General features: G+C 35.6%; 1 protein-coding gene across 2 annotated transcripts in view; it reads left to right on the top strand.

The window, feature by feature from the left end:
* Positions 1 to 26,084, top strand: part of TTC7B (tetratricopeptide repeat domain 7B) — a gene marked incomplete at its 5' end in the record, with an annotated part of 147,654 nt that overhangs the window by 23,488 nt on the left and 98,082 nt on the right. For both annotated transcript variants that reach the window (XM_080617488.1, XM_080617489.1), the window contains 3 exons: positions 8,120 to 8,250; positions 10,375 to 10,496; positions 25,415 to 25,493. In XM_080617488.1, coding sequence (XP_080473614.1) covers positions 8,120 to 8,250; positions 10,375 to 10,496; positions 25,415 to 25,493 — 332 coding nt within the window. The remainder of the gene's footprint in view (positions 1 to 8,119; positions 8,251 to 10,374; positions 10,497 to 25,414; positions 25,494 to 26,084) is intronic.

Raw genomic sequence — 26,084 nt, 5'->3', positions numbered from 1 at the left:
AGATTGTGGTGGCAAATCTTGGTTTAAAGCAAAATGTAGGGGGGTTTGTGTATTTCTGGCTGCATTAGTTGACATTTAAGTACCTGCTTAGGAATCATAGAATCACAGAATAGTTCGGATTGGAGGGATCTTTAAGATCGACTAGTTCCAACCTCTTGGCTATAGGCAGGGACACCTCCCACTAGACCAGGTTGCTCAAAGCCCCATCAAACCTGGCCTTGAACACTGCCAGGGATGGGGCAGCCACAGCTTTTCTGGGCAACCTGTGCCAGCACCTCACAACCCTCACAGTACAAAATACCTTTCTAATGTCTAATCTAGATCTACCCTCTGTCAGTTTAAAGCCATTCCCCTTTGTCATATCACTATATGCCCATGTCAGAAGTCCCTCTTCAGATTTCTTGTAGGCCCCCTTTAGGCACTGGAAGCTGCTCTAAGGTCTCCCCAGAGCCTTCTCTTCTCCAGGCTGAACAAGCCCAACCCTCTCAGACTGTCTCCTTAGGAGAGGTGCTCCAGCCCTCTGATAATCCTCATGGCCCTTCTCTGACCCACTCCAACAAGTCCACATCCTTCTTACGACTATCTTCTGATAAGTAGCAGGTTCCCTTGTTATAAGAGGTTAATTTTGTTTCTTCAGTATCCATTTGTTCTTTCTTCACTAGATCTGTTTAATTTGCAATGCTCTGTTCTGACAGTAAGGAAAATTTTAACTTGCCAAGAATTGAAATAAGGTAAGTTAGGAATCTGTAAAGAAGTAATTAAAGACTGTATATGTCTGGCTTCCCCTTCCACCTTTTTCATGTTGTACTTGTGTAGCTAGTTCCAACTTTTCCTACTCCCTTTCCTTACAAGACCAACCAGAAAAAATGCTGTTACCGTACAGAAGTCTATATTTAGAATCCATTTTAATAATGGCTGAAGCTAATATTCTTCTAGGGATACGGCCTCTGGGAACAGGACAATTAATTTTTTGCAAGTTTTCAGCAGCGTACTAATGAGGTAATGTACTGGAAACCACACATAGGCATTATTCAAATACTGTGCATGGCAATATCTGCTGTGTTTCAAAGCAATTTCTGTTTGCTTATGAAAGCAGAGATGAGATGCATGCACAGTGGGATATTGAGGTGTTAATTTGGGGAGGTGCAACTTGCCAGTAACTGTGAAATAACAAGTATGTATTTAACTAGGAAATAAACTTATTGAACATGATTCTGATACTGCTGCATAAGTCAAAAGACAGAATTGAAAAATGAATTTATAATATTTGGTGTTACAAGTTAGTGAATCTTTTTACAAATGCTCGTAGATGAACATAGCAATTTACAGGTCTGGTATTTCTTAAAGTCTGCAACTTTGTAAACTTGGTTTTAGTAAAGAAATTGAATTTATATGTAATACAGTGTAAACATGAGTAGATTACTCCAGGTATCTGTCAAGATGGCTGTGTTGTATTACAGTAACAAATTCATGTTAAGTGTTTGAGGGTTGTCATCTGTAAGTTAGACTGTGACATTACAGGATTGTAGCCTTATTGCCGTAGGCCATTTTACGTCTCATATTGCCTGTTCAAGTAACTGTGTTTATATTTAGATTATGTATATTGAGAAAGGTGAGACTGTCTTTACTGCTGCTGACCCATATTCAAATTTAATGTTGTATTTACCAAGTTAAATGATTGGCTATTAATTATTTCTATTTACAGAAACATGTAAATACTCACTAAGTTCAGTGGAAGTGTCAGGTGCATGTGAATTGCTACTGTGCAGTTAGCAAAAGATGCTGCACTTAACTTTAATCATATACGATTGTAATGGGATCTTGTACGCTGCTAGCATGTGTCAGCAAACACCAAGCAGCCCTTCACTGAAGAATGATAAATGAAAGCTGTTTTAGTAATTATGCTGGGGATCTCTAGCCTCATTAGGCAATGGGTCAGGAATTCAACTCCAGTTCCCTACTCATGTATTGCTGTGCAAATGTTGCAGCCTGTCAGGAGGCAGTTTGCAGGCCACAGCAAGGTAGCCAGTGCCACAGATAATTCAAACTTTGTTAAAGCTTGTCTTTCCCAAGTCTGTTTTTATGACTTCTGCCCTGCCTGAGCAGGGACTGGGGAGAGCCCAGGAGTTTGTCCTGTTTGTCACAGTTCTGCTTTTAGCTCTGGCATTTGAAGTCCAAACACTGAATGAAAACAATATATTTCTTATTAAAATAGACTTCTTTAGGACTTTAGTGTTTTTCTAGTTCTTAGTTTCTTTCAAATCTCTAGAATTTCTTCAGGATCTTTCCTTTGGCAGAGTGAGGAGAGGGAGAAAATGCTGCGCCAAAGTGAAAGATTAGTGATTCTGGCGTTTTTTTCTTATGACACAGGAAGAACTGGTGTCACAATGGAGCCTGATCTTTTTTCCTCTGAGGTTCTTGTAGGAACAATCCTGACAATTTACAGCAAAATACCTTAAATTTCATAGTTAACCCATCTCCTTTCTCCTGAGAGAACAGCTTCCTTTATGTCCACTCTTTATACTGGTGTGTAGCTCTTCTGCTTTGGGGAGGGTTCATCTGAGGGAGATTTCACTCACTCCAGCATCTACAATTATCAGTCCTATTCACTCCTTTTAGCTCTAGTTTGAACTTTTTCAGTGCCTCTAGAAAGTGCTTGTCTTTCAAAGGGCTGTACTGTAAAGCCAGAATTGTCTGGCACATGGTTCTTAAGAAGTAAGTGCACATGTGAAAATACTGTTCTCTCTAAATTTTAAAAACAATTGTAAAAGACTGTTGTACTCTTCAGAAGATAAAAAGACTTGAATGCCATCACGTTGAGAGAAAAGTGGAACCAATTGTTTCTTGTTATGTCAAGAAATCACAAAACATTGTCAGGTTTTGTTTTGTTTTTTACTTTGAGAAACTTCAAGACACTTAGAAGCACTAGCATAACTACGGCATTAGAAAAGTCCTACTAATGAAATTACATTGCAGTCTGAGTATACACAATAAAATGCTGTCTTCAACTCTGGCAAGTTACGTTTATGTTGCTGTGGGTGCCATCTAGAACGGAATTTAATTTTCTCTAAGTAGTCTGTGTTTGAAAGAGTGGCTGGTCAGAGCAGCTTCCCTTAAATTCAAGTACGCTGAGAGAAGGGGACATTGACCGTCTTTCTGGTGCCTTTTCAGGAAAGCCAATTCATTTTGAAACTAGCCATAGAGGAGGTCCTGCCTCCTGACAGCTGTGGGAGACCTTTTTTCCTGTGTCTTGGCATGGGGGGATGGGCAATCCAAGGTACCTGAAAAATCAAAGAAATTGTTAGAATTTCCTTAGCTTGTCTAAAGAAATAGTAGGAATTGCCTAACATGGTGTATCTGCAGTAACTGTGAAAGTAAGTAGTAGTGCATTATAAATATATTTTCCTACTCTCCATTCTTACTTCTCCTCCTTTCTGTTACAATAATTACTTTGCAAACACCTGTAGAGAATTGAAGATGAAAAACATTCATGCTTTGCTTTCTAAAAAAGTTCTCTGGAACTAAATCACAATCTTTGAGGACTTCTAGAAATAGGTTCTTCCCTCCGGTGATATTAGCAGTGTTTGTTCTAAGCTCAGAAATAAACTGTGGGAGTTCTTTGATAGCAGGAACTCAGATTGTTTCAGTTCCTTTTTTGAAATTACTAATGTTTGCCGTAGTCCATGTTAATGTTTGTTCTAAATATATAAGCTAAATACAGAGTATTTTTTAAAAGGAGTTGAAAGTGAGTTATTTTGTGTGGTTTTGGCTTGGAACACTGAACGGTGTTGCTTTGCACATTGTGTAGGGAAGAATAAGTGCTGTGTCCTCAAACACACTTGGCTTTTATTTGTCCATATAAGGAAAACAGGAAGCAAACCCAGAAATCATTATCTGTTGATGCAACTGTTTCTTTCTTGCAAATGCATGTTTCTTATACTTAAGTATAAATAGTCTTTCACTGTTTTTCCTCTGTCCTTTGGCTCATCTACAGAAAACAGGAGATAAACCATGGGTCTATTGTTATCTGTGGTCTCTAAAATTTATACAGACAAGGTACTGGCTGGCATCGTGGAAAATCCTCAGATATACAATGCAATAAATGTGACAGACTTTTCTCAGCCTTGTGTGTGGGGTTTTTTGTTTGTTTGTTTGTTTTGGGGTTTTTTTTGTTTGTTTTAATGGTCTCAGTAGTGGTCTGGGTGGTAGAAATACTTGGCAAAGATCTGAACTGTGCTGTGGATTTCCGTTTGATGTTAAGAGTAATTTTTATTTTCCTCTGTGTAATGAAATGGGAGTGTCAGTTAATAGGTTTTCCTACAGAACATTGAAGTCTGCCTTTTTTTTTTTTTTTTTTAGAGTAGTTTGTAGGTGAAAAGTAATCACTGTCATTGTCCTTAACATAAAAATGGTAAGAATAAGCAAATATATTAATGGGGATTTCTTAAAAACTGTTGTTTGTTACTTGTTCTTACTGAGTTCTTTTTTTAGGTAGTGGCCACTGTGTGCATATGTTGTGGTAGGGCGGGTCTGCTCCTGTATTTGTAAAAAATTAAATCATTGACTTGGCATAAACTTGGCCACCGATCTGAGGTGATAGACATGAGAATGCCACTTGGAATAAGTGATAAAACCATCTACTGTTTGCTTTTTGAATATTTTACAAAATATGGATAATTTATAAAGTTTTTTAAGATTTAAAGAGAACCTTGCGTGCTATCATGTAATTTAAGTATCAGGCATACTTTTCTTGTACAAATACTGTTTGTTGCTGTTTTGCTCTTCTGACAACTTAGAGTTACTTTGCGAAACATGTGAGCTTAACTAATACACACTTGAATTCATTTCAGTGCTTCTCACTTTCTTTTCCCCTCAGGAGTCAGCTTGCTTGATATCAGGACCAGATATGTATGAGATAAGTGTCTTCCCAAAATAAAACTGACCCAGTTTGTTGGAAGCTTTTACTTGAAGGTGTTTTTGGCTGGAGACTTACACTTAAAAGCCATGAATATCAAAGTCATCATATCAATTGATGTGATATTCTTGAATGCAGAATAAAACAAAATAACCAGTAAAAGTTAAACAAGCCAGCAGCTATGACCTTTACAACAAATGCAATATTTTGTAGCTGTAACATGTACCTCTTTTCCCAAATATCTCAAGGCAGCTTATAAAGAAATTCTTGCCCTTTTGAGGGAGAATAGTGAAGATTCCTGCCTGGCGGGTGTGGGAGCAAGCACAAAGGGAAGACCTGACTTGTCTGAATACATGAAAAAGTCCTCAGCAGATAGTTCAGTGATTTGTATTTCTTTGAAACTCATGTGTTTCTCAGTTCTGTTTGTTACTATTTGCTTTTTCTTTTATTTATGGGCATAATGTAATAATCTCTATTTTAATTAACTTTTTAACATCTCTGTATTCTTACTAAGAAAGGGACAGTATATTATGTGGTTGTCATTGTTGTGTTGCTACTTATATCTGTGTAAAATTAAATGATACTTTTGTGTACTTTAATACATTATTTCTTAAATTTAATCTGTATTTAAGAAAAAATTGCACACGTAGTCTGGAGGGTTTCTAGTTTTAACTTGTTACAGAAATAATTTATTCAGAAGTTTTCTTCTAATTGATATGTTTTAGTTTTTAATACAGTATTAAATTATAGTTATTCTTTCTGTCATCAAAACAAATACAGTGTTCAAACCATCCTGTCAAGTGGTCACTACAGGATAGTTCTCCAAATGAAATTCCTGCTCCAAAGCATTGCATTTTTAAAATGTACTTTCCCAGATTGTATCTTAAAGAAAATTCTCAGCTAAAATGAGAGAATATTCTTATAGTGAGTTTTTCGGATTAAAAAGATTATAGTTGTGGCCATAAAGTATAAAAATAGAAATAATAAATGCAAGTCAATTCTACAAATAGCCAGTTGAGTAATATGTTTCATGTAGTAGAGGATTACTGTGGGGCACTGGCTGTTCACCTCATGGGAGAGAAGGGGTGGGGAGGAGTGATCCGCTTACCAACTATCTCATGCTTTCAGTCATTTGACATTTTTACTGCAGCTCATTTATTGTATTTTATGGCCACCTGTAAGTCAGTTTGGAGGTTTTTGTGTAGAACACGGCAAACTTTCTATCCAGCATCAACATTGCATTTAGATCTTATCAGAAGGTCCATTCAAGTGTACTACAGTAGCAGAATAACTGACCTTTTTCTGTAGTTTAATCTTGCTGCTTTTGGGTCTATGATTTACAGTTAGCAAAAAGCCTCTTTGATATTTTCTGTTTGACTGAAAATATGCAAGAAAGCCGATTAGCATAGGCTACTGTAGACTATTTTCAAATATAGTTAAGTTTTAGAGACATGTTGGGTGAAAATCATAATGTGTGATAAAAGTCTGGTGTCTGTTGTACTCAGGCTAGGCAGGTTTGTGTGTTTGTTGTGCTTTAGGAATGTGTATTTTGAAAAGTATATTGGATTTTATTTTGTCTTTAGCAGAGCCGTTAGTACTGGAGTCAGGATTGTGTACTTAACTTAGCGTACATCTAGCAAATAGAGCCGTAGAATACATGTTTACTCTTAGGGTGGTGAGGCACTGGAATGGGTTGCCCAGGGAAGTTGTGAATCCTCCATCCCTGATGGTGTTCAAGGCCAGGTTGGACGAAGCCTTGGGTGGCATGGTTTAGTGTGAGGTGTCCCTGCCCATGGCAGGGGGGTTGGAACTAAATGATCTTAAGGTCCTTTCCAACCCTACTTGTTCTATGATTCTATGTTGATTGTACTGATGAAAGGGTGGATTGGAGGGTAAAAGTGGCCAACAAACCCTTAAGGCATCCTCTCAAGCCAGAAATATAGCTTGATGGGGTTTTTTTTATGCAGATCAATTATACTTCTGCAGGGAGATATTGAAACTTAATAGACATTTTAAAAGAATCTGGAGGTCATAAATATTGTATAGTTCTAAGTCTATTAATAAACAAATTCCAGCTTCCATGGCTGTGTCTTCCCAAGTTGTTTTAGTAAGAAAACTGATATAATTCCAATAAAACATACTGTGCCCACCTTACGGTATTGATGGACAGAAATGTCGTGATAAACTAGTCTCCAAATTAGGGTGTTGTACTACCTGGCTTTCTACAGACATCTGTGCAATATATATTTGTGTTTTGTTGTTGTTTTTGGTTTTAGTTGCTCCAGCAATGGATTTTCAAATCTTTGGATGATGAATTGAGAATATGTTCATTTAAATTGAGAATTATATTAATGTGTGAGCAGTTGAAGGCACTGTAGCATCAACATTTACTGCTGAAAAGCTGGAAGAATGACCTGGAATAAATTGCTTAAGAAAATTGAGAAAGTGCTGTATTTCAATACAAATAATTATTCGAATAAATACAAGATGGGGTAACTGACGAGGCAGTTGGCCTGCAGAATATGATCTGTTAATCTGTTACAGATAATAAGCAGAAGAGAATGTTTTAGTAATATGTGAGGGAAGGCACTAAAGTTCTCCTGATCTGTATTTTCATTTTTATTTTTAAGTATCCTATATAAAAATGAGGAATCTTCTCTGCTCCGTGCTGTTGAGACCTTGACTGGAAGTGTGTATCCAGTTTTGGCACAGTTAGTCAAAAGAGAGATAATCTGTTAGAGAGTGTCCGGAGGAGATAAAAATGATTACCTGACAAGGAAGCATAAAAAGAGAAATAAGGGAGAATTTGACATATTGCCTTGAGTCCCTTCTTCACCCTACCTCGGTTTCTGTGATTGCTCTGGAAAACTGAAGAGATATTCAGTAATTTAAAATTGGTATAGAAAGACACTAGGCTTTTTTGTGGTAGACTGTCATAATGTCTTTTAAATTGAAATCACTTAAAACAATGCTGCTTCTGGTTTTATAATTATTAAGGTTAGTCACTGTTAGTTACATGTTTATTAGTGTCTGTATCAGAGGCCCATACCTTCAAGTTTTTTGTAATTTTTCTTTTTAATTTGTTTCTTCTCCTGATCAAAGGGTCTTAGCCTGTACTAATTTTGGGGCGTACTACTATACGACATTATTTTTTTAACACTTCATTTGAAATTTTATTTATTTATTTATTCCCTCCCTGCCCAGGTCTCTGTCTTGAGAAGTTGCCAATTTCTTCTTCAGCCAGCAACCTCCATGTGGACCGTGAACAGGAAATCATTACATGCTACGAGAAGGCCGGGGATATTGCTCTTCTGTACCTTCAGGAGATAGAAAGGGTAAGCTGGGATGATTTGCTTAACTGAAGAATTGTGTGGCTCATTTTTCACTGATGTGGTGTTACTGGCATTTTGGTAGCTCAACTCAACTCAATAAAAATAAAAGACATCTGATACGGTTTTTCTTAGGACTTCAATGCACATTTACAATTGGACAATAAATTAGTGTGCCTTAATGGATGTCTGGTAGCTGTCCTTCTGAATGTTCTCTCATTCTGACCTCTTAGAAAATAGTGCTAGTAGTCTAAAAAGGGACAGAGCTCCTCTGAACTGCCATGTATATTCAAGATGTGGCCTCTTCCTACCCTGTGGTAGTTCATGTATGAACATGGGATTATGGTGTCTTTCAAATACATGTCAGAATATATACATTGTTTGCATACATTCACTAGCATTTTCAGGTAATTCTTAAAAAGAAGTCAATTGAGAATGTAGCTATGAAGACTGAAAATTGATCTTGTTGCTTATTTGGAGCCAATAACTGAACTGCTTTTAAATCCTCTTCTATAAAACTACTTGGCAGTAGCATTCTGAAATAACATTGTGCCTATAAGCAAGACACTTAAGGTATTGTAGGTAAATCAGAATAGCGCCTGAAACTATGTTTGCTTCAACTGATAGGCCAAATCCTGTGACAAGGAAAAAATCATCAGATATGATAGCCAGATAAATGTATGATTTTAAAACATAGATGAACTTCAGATAAATCTTAATAGTTTTGTAAATTGGATCAGGATAGTATTCTTGGGCTTGATGGCCGATTTTTCACTTTATCTCAATATATTATTCACTGTATGTATGCAACTACAGATACTGTTAAAATCAGAGGTACTAGATATGTAGGAGATCTGCTTTTTATTGATGAAAGCTTATATATCTGGGCTTCATAATGTTAGACAACATACAACTTACAGCTCTGCAGAATATTAGGCAAGTAACTGTTTTTTCTTTTCCTCCCATTTTCTAAGTTATGGATCATGAATTATGGAAATTTCAAGTTAGGCTCTTTATTTGTAAAGAGCTTAATGCTCTGTGATTTAAAAGCTTCAGGCTTTACTTTATCTGAATTCAGAGGGATACACAGGCTATTTTATTTCCTCCTCTTATTTTCATTTACACCATTAACCTTGTCTTCTGTGTCTTACCACTTAGCAGTGGTAAACTTTAAGTGTTATAAATGCTTTTTTTTTTTTTTTAAGAAAAGAAAATTTGTGTCTGGGAGTTACATTCTATTGCATTTTATTTAGACTTTGAGATATGTCTGGACAAAATACAATACACTTGGGGCTCTATTCTTTGGCTTGTTAATACTATTAGAATTGAAGTAAGCTAGCAATATCAATCTGACCCTCTTTTAACACACCTATTGCTTATAAGACCCAGGCTTGTCCTTTGACAGTTGTTTTTGAAGGGGTTATCAGAATCAATTAGGGACATACAAACAAAAGGAAGCGGAAAGAGAACTTTGATGAGATGGGGAAAGAAGAGTAAGTCACAGTGCTTTTTAAATTGATCAACATATTTATTTTGGGTTTATTTTTTTATTTGGGTTTATTTTGTTTGGGTTTTTTGTTTGTTTTGTTACTGTCTTTTAGTGGGTGGTAGGCTAGTGTGATGAATATGATGGCAAATGAAAGCTGATAGCTCTCCATTTTGAGAGATATTTTTAATGTTGATGTTATACAAATTAAGTTATTTCTAATTTCTTTTTTTTAATCACTCTGGAGATCACTTTTAACCCTCTTGGTGCTTTCTGCTGCAGTCTTTGTTTACCTAACAGGGGTTTAGATTTTGAGTACCATTATCTCCTGCTATTGATTAAGGTAACAAATATGCCATTTCATATACTTATTTTTTGTATACTATTCCTCACAAAATATTCTGAGGAATTATTGTAAAATTTTCCTTAGTAGCATTTCTGCTTGGTGAAAAAATTACCTTTAAGGGAATAGCCAAGAGCGGAAAGATTTATATTTCTGTGGGAATGGAGGTAAGGATAGAAATACTCTACTAGCCAGCATCTACAAATGAAAAATATTTCTCCAACATTAAATATTAGCTCTGTGTAAAAGTCCACAAAACTTGATTTTTTTTTTTTTTAATTTTTTTTTTTTGTTCATTTAGGTAATTAATGCCAATATACAAAACAGAAGCCCTAAGCCAGGGCCCACTACACATGAACAAGAACTTGGTTTTTTCCTGGAAACAGGACTTCAAAGAGCACATGTTTTATATTTCAAGAATGGGTAAGATTTAATTCTCCTTTTTGTGTGTTTGGTCTTCTGTTTAGGTTTTGTATTTGTGATCTAATTGGCGTCATAATTTTTTAGCGATTTTGGGTTGGCCTCTTGTTAATAAAGTGGTATCATTTTAACTGAAATAGGAAGGCTGCCCATATTATTCTTATTTACATGTTGTAAAATCATTTCTCCAAAGTATATTAAACTAAGTATTTTGTACTTTTACTCATTAAATGTGAAAACTAAAAATCATAAAGTTTATCTGTTTGAAATTTCACTGTTAGAAAGTGATTGACAACATATTGAAACTCTTTATTTTTATAATTTTGATTTTTGTAATTTTTTTCCAAATCTCTTCAGTTGTCACTTATTTTAACATTATGCTGCAGGATAAATGTGCATGAAGATCAACAGTATGTATACAAGTGTACAATTTCCTTTGTACCTGCTCTATAGATCCTTTTAGATTATGCTTCCCTTAAAAGCCTAAAACTAAGTTCAGACATCACGGAAAATGAAAAAAGAATACAACTCAGTTTTTAAGAGCTTCAAAGCTTGGCACAAGTGGATTTTAAGTACATTTCTGACATTTGTTGTTGAAATCACATAGTTTAAAAATTTGTTTACAGGGCTTCTAATTTCACTAGGAAAGCGGAAATTGGTTGAAATATTGGAATTCTTGACAAGACTACTCTTTTGACCAAAAATATCCTTTCAAACACATAAACAGGAGATGAAAGGAAATGGTGCAGTGTCTGTAAAGAGTTCGAGATTTTAGTGTACTGATGGTAGGGTCACAAAAGGCTATGCAAGTTTTCAAACTGTTCAGGGTTTTCAGCATGGCAATGACCACTAAGCTTTTGAAATCTCATTCTTAAAGTAATAAGTAGCTGCAATAACACGTGATCTTGAGAGTTACATTTTAGTTCTGTTTTCATCATTTAATTGCAGGAAGAATCAAATGTTCTGAAAGTTAATTTTTTTCGTTTACTAGAGCTAAAAATAAAGTTGCTGTTTTCATGCCTGCACAAAAGATAAATAAATATACTTACTGAAATAATCCCAGTGGCAATCATGGTTAAGAGTAAGCTAAAAATTCCACATTTTGAACAATTTTGATTGAAGGCCAGGAATGGAAATGGTCCATTTAATCTCACATATTGAGTGTAAAAGCAATCAGCAATAGACAGAGCAGATTAAGATGAGCTGAGAAAACAAAACTCAAGCACACAAAAAAAATCATGCAGTGGGTTATTAAGGAACATTCAGCCTATAGGAGTGTTTGTCCTAGACCATATCAGTTGGTCTGGTGTGAACTTTGAAAGGTTGATTTTATTCCATGTATACTTTAATCATTCACAATGAAGCTGTTGTTTTTCTTGTTAACTCCTACATAAGCATATAATCTTTGTTGCAGTCTATTGTAGAGTGGTCAGTTGCAGTTTACAAGCTAATTACACATTGCATGTTTAATTTTCAATTTCTTCTTCCAATTTTATTGGCCAGTGCTACTTTTCTTGAGGTATGAGGGAAAGTGAGCTGTTAGGAAAAATAGCTTCGTGCCAGTCATTATTTTACATATTCCTGCCATTATATCCGTTCTTTTCCTTTCTTAATTTAGAACCAATCCCAACTCTTTCAAGATTTCCTAATAGGGTCATTGTTCCAGGCTGAAAATTATGTTGCTGCTTTTGTGGGTTTTTATTTCTTTATTTAAATTTTTCACTTGGGTTCCCCAGAAATGAACGGAAGTTTAAATATATAGCATGCTTTTTAATACATTTAAGGATGCTGTGCATGGGTTTTACATTTGTCATCTCTCCTAAATATTAGGTTTATAGAAATTAGATTCAAGATCTTTCCATTAAGTTTTGCAACATCAAGTTTGAATGTAATCTAAAATTGTAAAGATCTTACGAACATTTTCAAGGAGAGGAAATGTAGCTAGCTTTAATATAGACACTTCAGAAAGAGAAATACTTATTTTAAATAAACTTTATTTTTCAATTGAAACTCTACATATAAAAAGTGCTTCAGTCCTGCGGAGAAGTCAAGGAATCACCAGAGTTTAACTCCTTGTGAGTGATGGGGGAGAAGGAGAAAAGTGTGCCTCTCTGATTTTATAGACAGACTAAATCTCCTCTTGATAATGCAGTGCAAAAAAACCCCCAAAAAGACTCAATAGCCTGAACGGAAGAAAATTATTCTGGTGCTCTATCAAAACTCAAATCTGAAATTAATGTTTTATTGCGAAGTGCACAGAATTTTAGTAAAGACTTAAACTCCATACCCATTTTCCAGCTGGGAGAAGAGGAACGTTTCACCTTGGAAATGCATAACAAAAGTTGAAGAAACTATTCTTAAAGTAGAGTTTATGTGCTTTTTAAAGAACGTTCTTAAGTTTGTAACTAAATATCTTTTAGGCTGATTAAGCAACTTCTATTTAATTTAGTAGCTGCTTTGTTAATTTTATATTGAAGGAATTCAAAGTCCTGATGTTGTTCCAAGAAAAACTATGAGCACAGGAACTTTGACATTAGTACTTTAACATAGCTATTTTCAAATAAAATGCTCCTAAGAGAGAAAAGACAGCCTTTTATGTACCCAGTAATTCTTCTTTCCTAGTATTTGCTTTCTATCCATGTTATGAAATAGGTAGGTTTTTGGTTTTGAGGTAGTAGTGGTCAGAAAGATACTAGAAGTGTATGCTCTTAAAGTAAAAGAGCTTTCTGGTTGAAGTCTAAAATAAGGTTACCATCATGTGAAAACCAGACTTAGCTAGCTTTCAGAGCTTTTGTTTGTGTCTCCTCCGGTATTTCACACCCTCTCCAAGGATATTGCTCTGTCAGAGTTCAGGATCCAGACTTCAATTTGGTTCACATGCTGAATCAAAACCTGAAAAACCCAGACCAGATCTGTACTCCTCATAGTGCCATTAGCTGTTCTGACACAGCTGCAGTGAAGCAAGACCTTCACAGTCTTCTCCATGAAGTTGTTTCTTAGAGATGGTCTTTTTCCCCAATAGAAAATTAATTCCTTAAGCCCCAAATCTAAATAAAAATCCTCAACCATTTTTTCTGCATATAATTGATTTTTATTGTCTTACAAAATGTTTGATGAGCACAACAAAAAAACCCAAGCACTTTAGTTACTCGCATATAGGACTTGTATATACAGAAGTTGTTTTCTTTTACTTGTGTTTCTTTTTCCACCATATCATAAATAGGAATAGCGTAGGAATATAGCTCTCATGTTAGTAAGTAAGGGAGAGTGGATACAAATCAATCTGTAAGTGCTTCTGTTGCATGTATACAATGATACAGTGCTCACAGCTGGAGATTTTGCACTGACGAAATCTATAAGAGAAGGATTTATGTAAATGTGTGGCAAATGTATGTCAAGACTGTATGATCAGCTGTCTGCTGTATTAGAATACTCATCACTCTGAATCTCTTGAGATCTTGTTGCACATGCTACATCAGTCCCAAAACAATTTGGTCATCAAGTAAAGAATAGAAAATAAGATGAAATTCAAAAAAAACCTGAAATCCTACAAAGTATCCCATTCTTTATATGTGAGATATCAATGCTGTATTGGAAAGTTAACAAAATTATTTCTGTTGCAGTTTTCAAAACAACTTTGTTCTGAAGATAACTGCTTTCATGTTTGTGTGATTAAGAAAATAAGGCAGAATACATTCAAGATAGAGACAAAAATCACTATTTTCAAATCACTAACAAAAATGAGTTTGCAAAGAATAGTTAATATCTGTCATATCAGATTATTTCGTCATCCTTATTTAAGATACTGTTCTTACTCTGTTAGTTTTCATTGGAAAAGCAGAATACACTTGAATGTGAAGGGAAAGTATTATTCCCTCAGATACTCAGATAAAACCATCCAGAATGCTTTTTCTTTCAATTCTTACTGTGTTTATTGCTCAGAATTGTGTCTTATTTTCAAGAGTTTAAAATATGAATGCATTGTTAAGTTATAGGTAAAAAATCTGGCAGTTTTACACGAAGGACTAAGGTGGATATAAACACAAGGGAATCACTTTTATTCAAAATTATCACAAATAACTTTTGTAACAGATATACAAAGCACACTGAAAGAGTAATGTTAGTATCTGAGATAGATGTTGAATTTTGATAATTTTAATAATTTGCAGTTGGAATTCTGACTCTAGCTCAGTTTTTTCAAGTAGATAATTTGGAGGTTTTTAGCCCATGTACTACAAGTCTTGCTGACTGGGGTTGTTGCTCACATTTGCAAGCTTCAAATTGAAGGTTTTATTTTTATGTAGTGTTGTGATGGGCAGCAAACAAAGTTGCATTGGATCCTTAAGCTGGGGAAGGAACATTTTGTGTACTTCCCCCAGAATGCTTTTTTTACTGCTATATTTAATGCTTTTGATTTTATTTTCTACTCTGGTTTTGATATTGGTCTGAAGAACACTGCTTCACATGGCAGGTATCACATGGCATGGCTATGCCTGAAGTTTTTATTTTTTTATTTTTAATTCTCTGTGTTCCTTCCCTTGCAACTTGTAAGATATGGATTCATAGGATCTTGCAGGTTGAAAGAGACTCTGAGGGGCCATCTGGGCCAAATCCCTGCTCAAATTGTGGCTGGCGTAGAGCGGCTTGCTCAAACCTTGTCCAGTTTTTCTGTGTGCCGCCAAAGATGGAGTTTCAAATTCTGATGAAGTTTGGGGCTTAGGTGTTTTGTGAACAATATTCATGAGATACATCACCTGACCGTGAGCTGCAGGTCATTAATTAGCCTACAACTAATTAAGTCTTTTGAGTTTCATTCTCTTAATACTGATTTTAGTCTAAAGGGCAGTTAGTTGTTGCTGTATGATAGTTATTTTCACCAAAAGATTTTGTTCTCTGTAGTATGTGTCCATTTCTGTTAAAGCTTTAGTAATAGTTTAACATGGAACTTTTCAGTATTTGGAATTACTCATTGATAATTACATTAGTTCTTTTTCATATTGAAATCATGTTTTTGAACTGATTCAAAATGATGGAAGCTGCCAGTTTTAATTGCAAAAATATTCATTGATTCTATTATTAACTTCAAAAGGAGCAAACTAGCAGGTAGGAGAACTAATTGGTGCTAGATTTCTTTAATGATAGTAGTAGAAAGAGATTTACTAAGCTTTAAAGGACGTTTTCTAAGGAAATACTGCATGTGTTTTGATCACAGTAGTGATAAGGGGAACTTGGCTCTTGGAAGAACTAGGAGACTAATTCTGTTCAGACCTTCTAAATAAAAAAAAGCAAACAACTAAAAAACCCTCAAAACAATAATAAAAAACCCCACCACCACCACCAAAACCCCCTAATACTAAAGGACAATTCATCTTTGTCTTAAATAATAATAATTTATAAGCTATTTTTACAAAGAGTTACCGGATTACTCTAAGTGTTAAACACTTCCTCTTAAGCTGTAGGCAGTACTGTACCAATTGAGTTGTATCAGCATGTTTATATATTCAAAAATCAGTGAATGAAGACTTACAGTGCTGAGAAAAGCTGAATGCTGTGCAGGTGTTTGGGGCTATGGGTGTCTGGTTTCATTTGTTATTGAGATTAAAGGCATTTGAAAACTCATCGGTTCTTTCAAAGTCTCCATTACTCATTGTATTTCCTTGTCATTGTCCAAACAATTGAAAAAGTTATTTCTAATTTTTTAAGATATTAAACAGTATTAGACTGACCATGGTTGAGTATTCACTGCTGTGAATACCTTGGAGGCATAATACATGTTACAGAAATGCTAGCCACAAGCTGAAGCTTGAAAGGCAGGCAAGCTCTCCTTGTATGTTTTCAGATGAATACTGGAAAAATCCCGTTCCCTCCTCCTGATTTACATGTCCTTTCCTTTTGAAATATGTAACTGCCAGGATAAAGTGCTATACAGCCAGTTGTCCTGGGTTCAGTAGCAGTAGTCAGTTTTTCTCCTTCTTAGTAGCTTTTGCAGCACTGTGTTTTTGACTTTCGGCCTGGGAATGGAGCTGATAACACAGATGTTTAGACTGACCAAGGACTTTGTGAGTCTCATGCTCTGCCAGGGAGGAAGAGAAGCTGGGAGGAAGCAGGGACAGGACACCTGACCCAAACTAGCCAAAGAGGTATTCCATACCACAGCACGTCATGCCCAGGATGTAGAACTGGGGGCCCGGAAGGGCTGGATCATGGCAGGGTGGAGGTGAGGTACCGGTTGGTGAGCGGTTGTATTCTCTTCCTTGTTATTTCCTTTATCATTATTATTATTGGTGGTAGCAGTAGTGGTTTGTGTTATACCTTAGTTATTAAACTGTTCTTATCTCAACCCATGGGAGCTGCATTCTTTTGATTCTCCTCCCCGTCCCTCCAGGAGCGGAGGGAAGAAAGTGGGGGGGGGGGGGGAAGTGGACTTCGTGGTTCTGATTTATGGCCTGGGCTTAAACCAGGACACCAGTTTACTGAGGAGTGCTTGTAATGTTGTTGTGTTGGGGTTTTGGTTTGGTTTGTGTTCTGTGTGTTGTTTTTGTTTTGGTTTGTTGTGGGGGGTTTTGTAGACTTGCAGGCATTTTGGTGTTTGTAGTGAAAAAGTTTGGTTTGGATTTGTAATGAAATAGTTTTGTTTGTGTTCAATACACCTCTTAAATCTGACCTTTTCTGCCTCTCACATTCTTCTTGCAATGCTGGCCCACTTTCCCAAAAGACCTTTTTCTGAATTCCCATTTGATAGGCTGTATTTTAAGCATGAGAAGGTAAAAGCAACACTTCCTTCTCCAGGTGTATGGTGCCTTGTCCATTTTATTTCAGTCCTTTGTGTAAGCATAGTATGTATGCGTAAATAATTTTGGCAAAGTTTCAGTGCCTTTCTGTTTACCAAATCCCCACCTTACTGAACATGAGTATTTTAAAATAGTTTATTTGGAAACAAGTAGCTCCTCAGAGATTATGTGCAAACAGATGCATGTCTGTCTGGCCAGCAACTCAGCAGTGAAGTAACCTCATTTACTTCACTGTGATATTTTTATAAGACTATTGGCAGGGTGTTTTATAGAGGTGTTCCTATGTTCTCCTTCCTGGAAGAAGTGTTGCTGTAAGCCTCATGCTTAGGAATGCTGCATGCCTTCCTACCTGCAATGAATGAACAGAGGAGTATGAAGAAAGGTGATTACTTATAAATATTCTGCTTATATGTTTTGCACAGGCTTTTCTTTCCAGAAAGTGTTGTCCCTGTTTGTAGGTAAAATTGGCATTTTGTGTGTTATATATAGTATGAGTTTGAAGAGTTCTGTCTGTCTCTGCCTTTCCCCAAGTTAATGTATTCAATTAAAGTAAACACTGGTTCATAATAAAATTTGAAGAGTATAAAAATAAAAGACAGCTCAGTAAGCATGTTCAGAATTGCCATTATATGCAAAAGAGGAAAGGAAATCTTGTCCTCCATTCTACTTTTGTTTAGTATAACAGCCTGATAGCAAATACAAGAGTTGGCAATAAAAGGACAAAACTCTTATTAAGTAGACTGATGAATAAATGGCACATAAATAACTTCAAGTGGTGGAAGACTCTGTGTGTTCTTCCAATTTTGACATCTCTAGCTAACCAGAAGCAGTAGCTTCAAAATAAAACACCTCCAGGGGTTACCAACAGATTTAGAAAATCAGAAGGTTAGATAACCTTTTAAGTTGTTTTGGTTATTTTTCTTTTCTTTTTTTCTTCTCCCTCTCCTTATTATTTTTCATTATCATTTTTCACTCTTATCATAGTGCTGTTCTCACATGGCAGTCCAGTGTATTATTCTTTGGCTTTCAAGTTGGACAAGCATATCCAAGACACGACATCTTTGGTGTCACCACTGGGAGGGCTCACCTACACACAGTGCTCAGGGTTTGGCCTTGTTGTTGCTCAGTACTGTCTTAAGTGCCTGATGGACAAGGGGTAACTGGTTAAAATTTAAACAGGGGAAGCTTAGATTGGATATAAGGAAGAAGTTCTTTACTGTGAGGGTGATGAGGCACTGGAATGGGTTGCCCAAGGAAGTTGTGAATGCTCCATCCCTGGTGGTGTTCAAGGCCGGGTTGGACAGAGCCTTGGGTGACATGGTTTAGTGTGAGGCGTCCCTGCCCATGGCAGGGGGGGTTGGAACTAGATGATCTTAAGGTCCTTTCCAACCCTAACTATTCTATGATTCTATGTGTTGCTTTAGATTAACTCTTTGGGTTCTACCAATGTTACACTTTTGTTGATGCATCCCTACTCTTTTGTTGATGCTTAAAATTTTGCATCTTATCAGAGTATACTCCCTTTATGATTTCTGCTTCTGATTTCTGATCTTTGAATCTTTGAGAGAGGTAGTGAAACCATGCTCATGGTCACTGCTGAAATTCTCCATGGTTTTAATAAGATTGATATTAAACTGAGTGTCTTCCTATGTCTTCTGTTTGGTATTCTAAAAAAAATCACTGTTGGTGCTGCACATTCTTCCTTATAGATCTGTAGGAGTTTTTATATTAAAAAAAATAGATGAAATAACTCTATAAAGTTTATGACAGTACAAATTGATTTATGTGTAATACAGTGTTAAGTATTTACCAGAGTAAATTCCATTTACTTTATTCCCTCAGTTAACTTATTTCCTTAGTAAAACTTTCTGACGTTCAGCACTTTTTTTTATGAGTTCAAGAATGAGCTTTTTTTTTTGTTTATGATTTCCTTTAACACCATCTTAATCTACCCCCATTTCTTCTTCTGACTAAATCTCTGCTTGAAAGAAGAAACTTGAGAAATTATAGGAGGTAAAGGCCAAGACTTCTAATGTACTGTTTCTAGTAACTGAAGAAAGCCTTTTGTGAATCTGGTCTTTGTGCTGTAATAGTTGAATCTGGTACTTACTGTATATATGTGCACATATATACATGTATATAGTGTGTTGTATATATACACAATTGAAAGAACATCCAGGAGGAGCTGAAGTGATGGTGTCAAGAGAAGTAGTAAACAAAATGTGTAGTGGAGTCTTCTGTGGAGTCATTCTTTCTCCAAAACAGCAGAAAATAAACAGCAAAGAAATTACAGCTTTCTGTTGTTTTAAGTGAGATGGAACTGGTTTGTGAACTGGTGAACTGGTTTGCTGGAAAGTTCGATAGTTGCTGGTGGTGCTGTGAGAAAAGAGATAGGACTGTGCAAGTGGGGGTTGGAAGATGTGAAGAAGGAATAACGGTGGAAAAAAAGAACAAACACAAAGAGAGAATGGGGAGAATAAGACCTTCCACTTTCAGTAGGAAACCATTGGGTAGACTTAATTGTTAGTGGAACTACATTCTAGGCAGTAAGTGTTCCCATTTTGAATGCATGAATGCAAGAATTGCTGCTTGATTGGACTTGTGTACGTGTAATGGCACACTGAAGATGTTTCATTTATAAGCCCAAACATCAATCAAGAACCTTCAAGCATCAAGCAAACATGATCTGTAGAGAATTTGAGATACCTGGGATTTCTTTTTCTGCATGAGTTAACCGTGGGTAAATTGAGAAGTGTATCATGATGCTTCTTTTTCTTTTTTTTTTTTTTTTTCTTTTCTTTTTTTAAGTGCACTTAAAAAAAGAGTAGTTTAGATTCTTGCAGGAAAGGATTTTCCACATGTAATTCAGAAAGTAATATGAGTGAAAATCAATGTTTTGTAGAAATTATACAGTATTGCGAGAATTTTCAAAGTATGAAAGGAAGAGAGGGAAACATGAGACAGAACACATAACTGTCTGATGTTCAGACTGTGTTGCCTTTTGGAGATAAATATCTAAACCATACCAGGATGTTTGCTTGAGGTGACTTGGATTGCATTAGATCCATCATCTTTCTAATTGTGACTAAAATTATGCTTCCGTGCTCCCCCCTCTCCTTAAACCTGAGGGAAAAAACGCAGATATTAGTCACATCTGAAGCATCTTCAGTTGCGTAGAAGACTTAGCCTAGTCCATTTGGTCAGACCTTCAATAAAGTTACTGCAGAAAGCCATAAAATTTCATTCCTTCTTAATTGTAGGGCTATAAAAAGCAAAAGCTCTAGTATGGTAATTGGCATGCCTCTGCATTAGGATATTATTCTGTTACTGCTAAAGAGTTTATCTCTTGATTTGTCATTTTTCTTGCCTTTTGTTCATATAGTAACTTGATTCAATGTAAAATAATTGCTCATCTTAAAGCTGTTAAAATTACTCTTAATTGGCCTAAAGTTATTAGCTGGAATGTATGGATTTAAATCATTGGTACTTCTTTGTAAACATGTTAGTCATACCAAAGCTACTAAAATACCGCTGTTCTGATAGGCATGCATATCAAGAGTTTTGCCTGCCCAGACTTCTTCCCTTTAAAACAAATACTATTCTATTCTTGCTATTTGAATTATTGGGACAAAGCCTCAGACTTTAAAAATTATGCTGTACCACTGAGTTTATAAACATTGCCATTATTTTTTCTGTATATAAATATATATCTAGAGAGAAGAGTGAACACACATTTGGTAAGTGGACTCAATTCCAAAAGCAATTTCTGTTTCATCACTTTGATCAAGTAATCTAGATCTCATTGTTCTTGGTTGCTCTTCTTTTGAAACATGGATATTTTTAAAATGGGATATAGTAAGCCTCAGCTATGAGGTAATAGTTAGGCTAGTATAAGTGAACTTAGCCTGTTCACTGGTATGGCTCTGGAATATACTTTTCTCTCTTAAATGGGAAAATTACCCACAATTTAGCCATCGAATTGCAGAGCAGGTGAGGTTTGGTCTAAGCTCACAAAACAAAAATTTCTTCTAATTGCTTGTTAATCTATAAAAAGCAATGTTAGACTAAATATTCGGGTGTTTTAATTGATAGGCATAAAGGAAATGCCTGACAAAGCCGTTCTCACACTAATGGAGAAGGTATTTGCAAAATACACTGTAAATGCAAAGTAAATTAATCTTATCAACCATTCTGTGTTTAGATTTAAAATATTTCTTTTGTAGTCTGTTTTGGCATATTGCGATCTGATCTCACTCCCTTTGTTATTATAGGGAACAGTGTTTGCTGGGTTTTTATCCTAACATCTTTCAAATATAGACTGCTTGTCATTGAGCAGTTTCTTAATTCTTTTCTGATTTTTTGGGGGTGTGTTCAAAAACACGGAGATAAATAGTATTTTTCTGAGGTGTCAAGTTTATCTGGACCACTAATGCCAAAGCGCTGTGGTGTCTGATGCCAAACATGCTTTTTAAAACCGAGAGAGTTCTTGGTGGTGATGGTGACAAATAATGTTTACACCAAAACTTTGCTACTGCTGGCCTACATGCTTATATTCAGGTCTTCTGATCCTGCATCGAAAAGTTTGTCTTTACTGCCGCTTAATTGTCTTTCTGTACTTTTCTTGTAAAATATCTACAGTTACTGATTTCTGTCTCTGTTTAAGAGTGAACACCTTTGATAGATGCAGTTAAAATGTTTTCAGGGGAGCATAAAAGTTGATCTTGCAGCAGAGTAATTAATTACGTTCCAATATAAGTAGTTGGGGTTTAGGGTGCAAATATGTAGACACAAGGATGCAGATTTAGCCCTAAGGGTGTCAATCCATATAGACTTTCAATAGTAGATTGTACTTTTAAGTCCTGGTTCTCAGTCTTTAACTGGTATAGTGCTACTTAAGGAGTCAGAGTAGTTGGTTTGTTTGTTTGGGTTTTTTTCCTTGAAGATTCAAGGCAGCAAAACATTTTAATTAGTCTTTAAAAACTAGGAAGATGCAATTCAGAGGGCTTGAGTATGTCCTGATGGAAGGCAGACATATGAACATGAATGTAACTAGCAAGTGTCTATCTGTGGGCTTTGTTGTGTGTGAAATCACTGAAAACATGTCAGCTCTCAGTGTATGTTAATTTATCTTAAAATTGTCTCAAGAATGGAAGTGATCTCAAAGTCATTTACAGACACTGTGGGATGTTGTTTTCTAAGTTAACCTGCGCTTTTTGCTCTGGCATTCAATCATCACGGGTGGAGCTGCTAGCATGAAGGCACATCATAGTGAAAAGCAGGTAAAAGCTTTTGCTTTCTAGGCTAGGCAGGAAAAGTATGTGCCAGAATAGCCACTACCCGCTTCTCTGCAGTGTTACAAACTTAACAAATACAGGAAATGTACTTTGCTAAAAGCTGTGCAGTGTGGAGATCTACCATATTGTTCATGGTATGTTTTGCTTCAGTGCTTGTCTGTCAAAGCATTTAACTAAAATTTTTGGGTGATTTAGATTGTAGCTTTGGATTGTATATTTTTTATTATACTTCCTTTAGAAGATGCTTGACAAATCTGTATTGTGTTTGTCTGCACTTGTGCAGTGGATCAGTGTTAAATGCTTTATGAAGCAAAACCTAATTTTGTATTTTAAGGTGTTTGGGTTTTTTTTCTTGTACAGTCTTACTGCTTTTTTCCATGATACAGTAGAACTTCAGTCACAAGTTTCAGTCCCTTGCAGATATTTATAAAAATGCACTAGGTTACTTATAACTATCTGTCATGAAGTTCTTAAAGACATTTAAAGATTGCATACTTTTCCAAAAGAGAGGTTTTTTTGGTTCTTGTAACACATTAAAAGACATAAACTTCATATGGAAAAAATGCTAATTCCTGAAATCTCATGGAGATTTAAATTAGTGTGATTTGAAGTTCTACTACATAGTATATGTTTCATCTGTACTTGGGAATTAGTATTTCAAACTGCCAGGTTCTTGCTCGTGCTCTTTCATGATAATTTTGCAAGGAACATTTCATTTTTTTGGCAAGTCTGTGACTTTGCAGTACAGTCCTTGAGAGAAAGCTCCATTCATGGGAATATGCACTTAGAGCAAAGGACTTAAAGCTGGGATTCCAGTGGTCTGGATTTGGCTCTCTAAAATATTTGGAATGTAGTATTACTAAATGGTACGTATTTTAGCTTTCCAAAGATGCTGAATGTATCCAGCTTCCACTGAGTTCAGAAGTTTTCTTTCTGTACTTACTTCATTAGTATATGAAGTTGGTGTAACAGTCATTAAGAGGCCTGCCTGTGTGAAATATATAAATAAATATAATCTTTCATGCAGTTTTTTCCATGTTAGATGTATACACAGGATTAATTTTCTTTGATATGTACTAAATGGGCACTCTATGGTCAAATTCTGCTGTAACGTGGAGTTTTTACAGACAATCATTATTTCTGGTGTGACTAGTGATAATTTCGTTTTAACCAATTGACATAACTTTCAACCTGTACATACAGGTTTTGTTATTTGGAAATGCTAGTTCTTTTTAAATGAGCTTTTATATTAAAGTATTTTAGAAGGTGAACTTGTACTAGTGAAAGATGTGTGTGCTGGAGACTAAAATTTCTGCAGTACACTCATAAACCTTGATTACATAAAATAGAACAGAGGTGACCTCTGTCATGAAATCTGAAGACTAAAATGAATGACTGGGTCTCCAGGTAAAGTGATAAAGAGTTCTACAGTTCTATAGCAAGATCTCTCACATCAAACACTGGCTTCAGGTATTCTGCAACTAAATTTAAGGAAAGAATCTTTGTAAAAATGCTGGCTTTTCTTGAATTTGTACAGAGTTGCAATTCAGAAGATCAGTATTTTAAACATAATTGAAAATAAAGACTTCAGAATAAAGAAGGCAATTTTAAAACAAGCTTTATAGCAGTGCAGTAGTGCTTTTTACTTAAGAGCTTACACAAAGTGTAGCATTTCTTTTGAGCCCATGTTAGCAAATGTTATGCAACTTGCACGTAGAATCACATTTTAAGACAATACAACTGTATGACATAGCAGCAACAATTTAACGCAAACCATGCTTTTGATTAAATAATTTTCTTTTGCAACTAAATTTCGAATAGTGAAATGGCTGTCATATGTTGTACATTGAGGTTGCAGGAAACATTTGTTCAGCTCTGCAAAAAGCCAACGCATTCATCAATTTAAAGACAAACTGTATTAATATAAAATGTTCTCAGCTGCTTTTAAGTGCAAAAACAAAACAAAACAAAACAAAACAGCTGAGATATATGAGAAAAAATAAAGCTGTAAGACCATACAAAATAATCTGTTGTTTGAGAAGAAAGTTCAGATCTGCAAAAATTGTCTGTGTGAATGATGCCTTCTCTCTGAGGCTTTGAATCTCTTTGCAAAAGCTGTTTAGGCAGCAGAAGTGGATGAAGCATAGGTAGAGAAACAAACCTGAGTTGCAGAAGCTCCACCAAAAGCCAGCTGGAGTCAAGAACAGAACACCTGATTCCCAGTCCTCTTCTGTCCACACAGTGGGCCTTGCTGTGTTTGTGCTCTTTCCTGTCTGAAAAGGAGAGGGGAAAAAAAAATTTTACATTACTTTCACTGAAGATTACAAGATTTACTGGTTTTTTATTTCCCTATTTTAAGGTGTCAAGAGGCAGCTAAAATATAATGGTTTGGTTTGTTTTGTTTGATTATTTAATTTTTTTCCTTGAAGTTTATGCTTTGAAGTCTAATGTAATTGATAATTAAAACAGCTGTAGTGGCAAGACCAACTTCAGTATTGTTTTTTCCTTCTTTTGGGTGGTCATTTCTTACACTTTTTCTTGCTTTCTCTTTGAACTATCTACTGATCATGAAAATGTTTCTTTTTTCAATAAACTGGCAGGGAATGTTGTTGTAGTAATCAGCAATGGGGTTCCCAAATGAATATATAAATATATATATATCTCCATGCCTATATATATATATATATATATATATATCTCACAGAAAGGTGATGATGATAAGGGGGGGGGGGGGGAAGGAAAGGATAACATGGATTTTAACAACTTTACTGAGTAATGCATTAAGGTGTTACCAAATCCAGGTTGGAATACTGTCAAATTCTATATTTATATGCAGGAATTTGACGAGAGGAGTTGGTAGATTTAGAGAGTTACTAAGAGCTGTCGAAACAAGAACTACACAAAATCTGCGAATGGTAAGTTATATTAAACCACATTCCTTTTGCATCATCTGAATTTTAGTAGGCAGGTAAAGTGTAAGTATAACGAATGAGTTAGAGACAAATACCAGATACACAGCATATTGGCCAGGATCTGTTATCAACTGCTTTCTAAGGTTACGTTTCCTGTCTGAAGTGAATGATTAAAATAGAAAAGCATGTTTAATAGTCGTCTCTCCTCTATTTCTCTTTCCTATTTGTGGTTATCTTTAAAACCTGATTGGTCTCTGATTGACCATACTTTCAACTTTAATCATTATTGCCCTATTTATGATTACCATAGTTTCACAAGGGTGTTGTTTCATGGTTTTGTAAGGTAATGAAAGTAAAGACAGAGTGTAGTGTCTTTTGTGTGTTATATTAAATTGGAAGTTGCCAAGTTATAATTTTTTTATTTTTATGATAAAGCTTCTTAAAGGAAAACAATAAAAGCTAACTCAGGAATGTTTGTTATTTATATTGTCAGAAAACAAACCTTTACCAAAAGAATGATGTATCTTTTTTGCATCTTTTCATACTAAAAGGCCAAGCCTTACATCTTTTGCTCTAATGTAATGATTGTCAACA

The sequence above is a fragment of the Psittacula echo genome (assembly GCF_963264785.1).
Source record: "Psittacula echo genome assembly, chromosome: 5".
Classification (NCBI taxonomy): domain Eukaryota; kingdom Metazoa; phylum Chordata; class Aves; order Psittaciformes; family Psittacidae; genus Psittacula; species Psittacula echo.
Note: the sequence above shows the minus strand (reverse complement) of the source record. Positions and strands in the feature narration are given on the sequence as shown.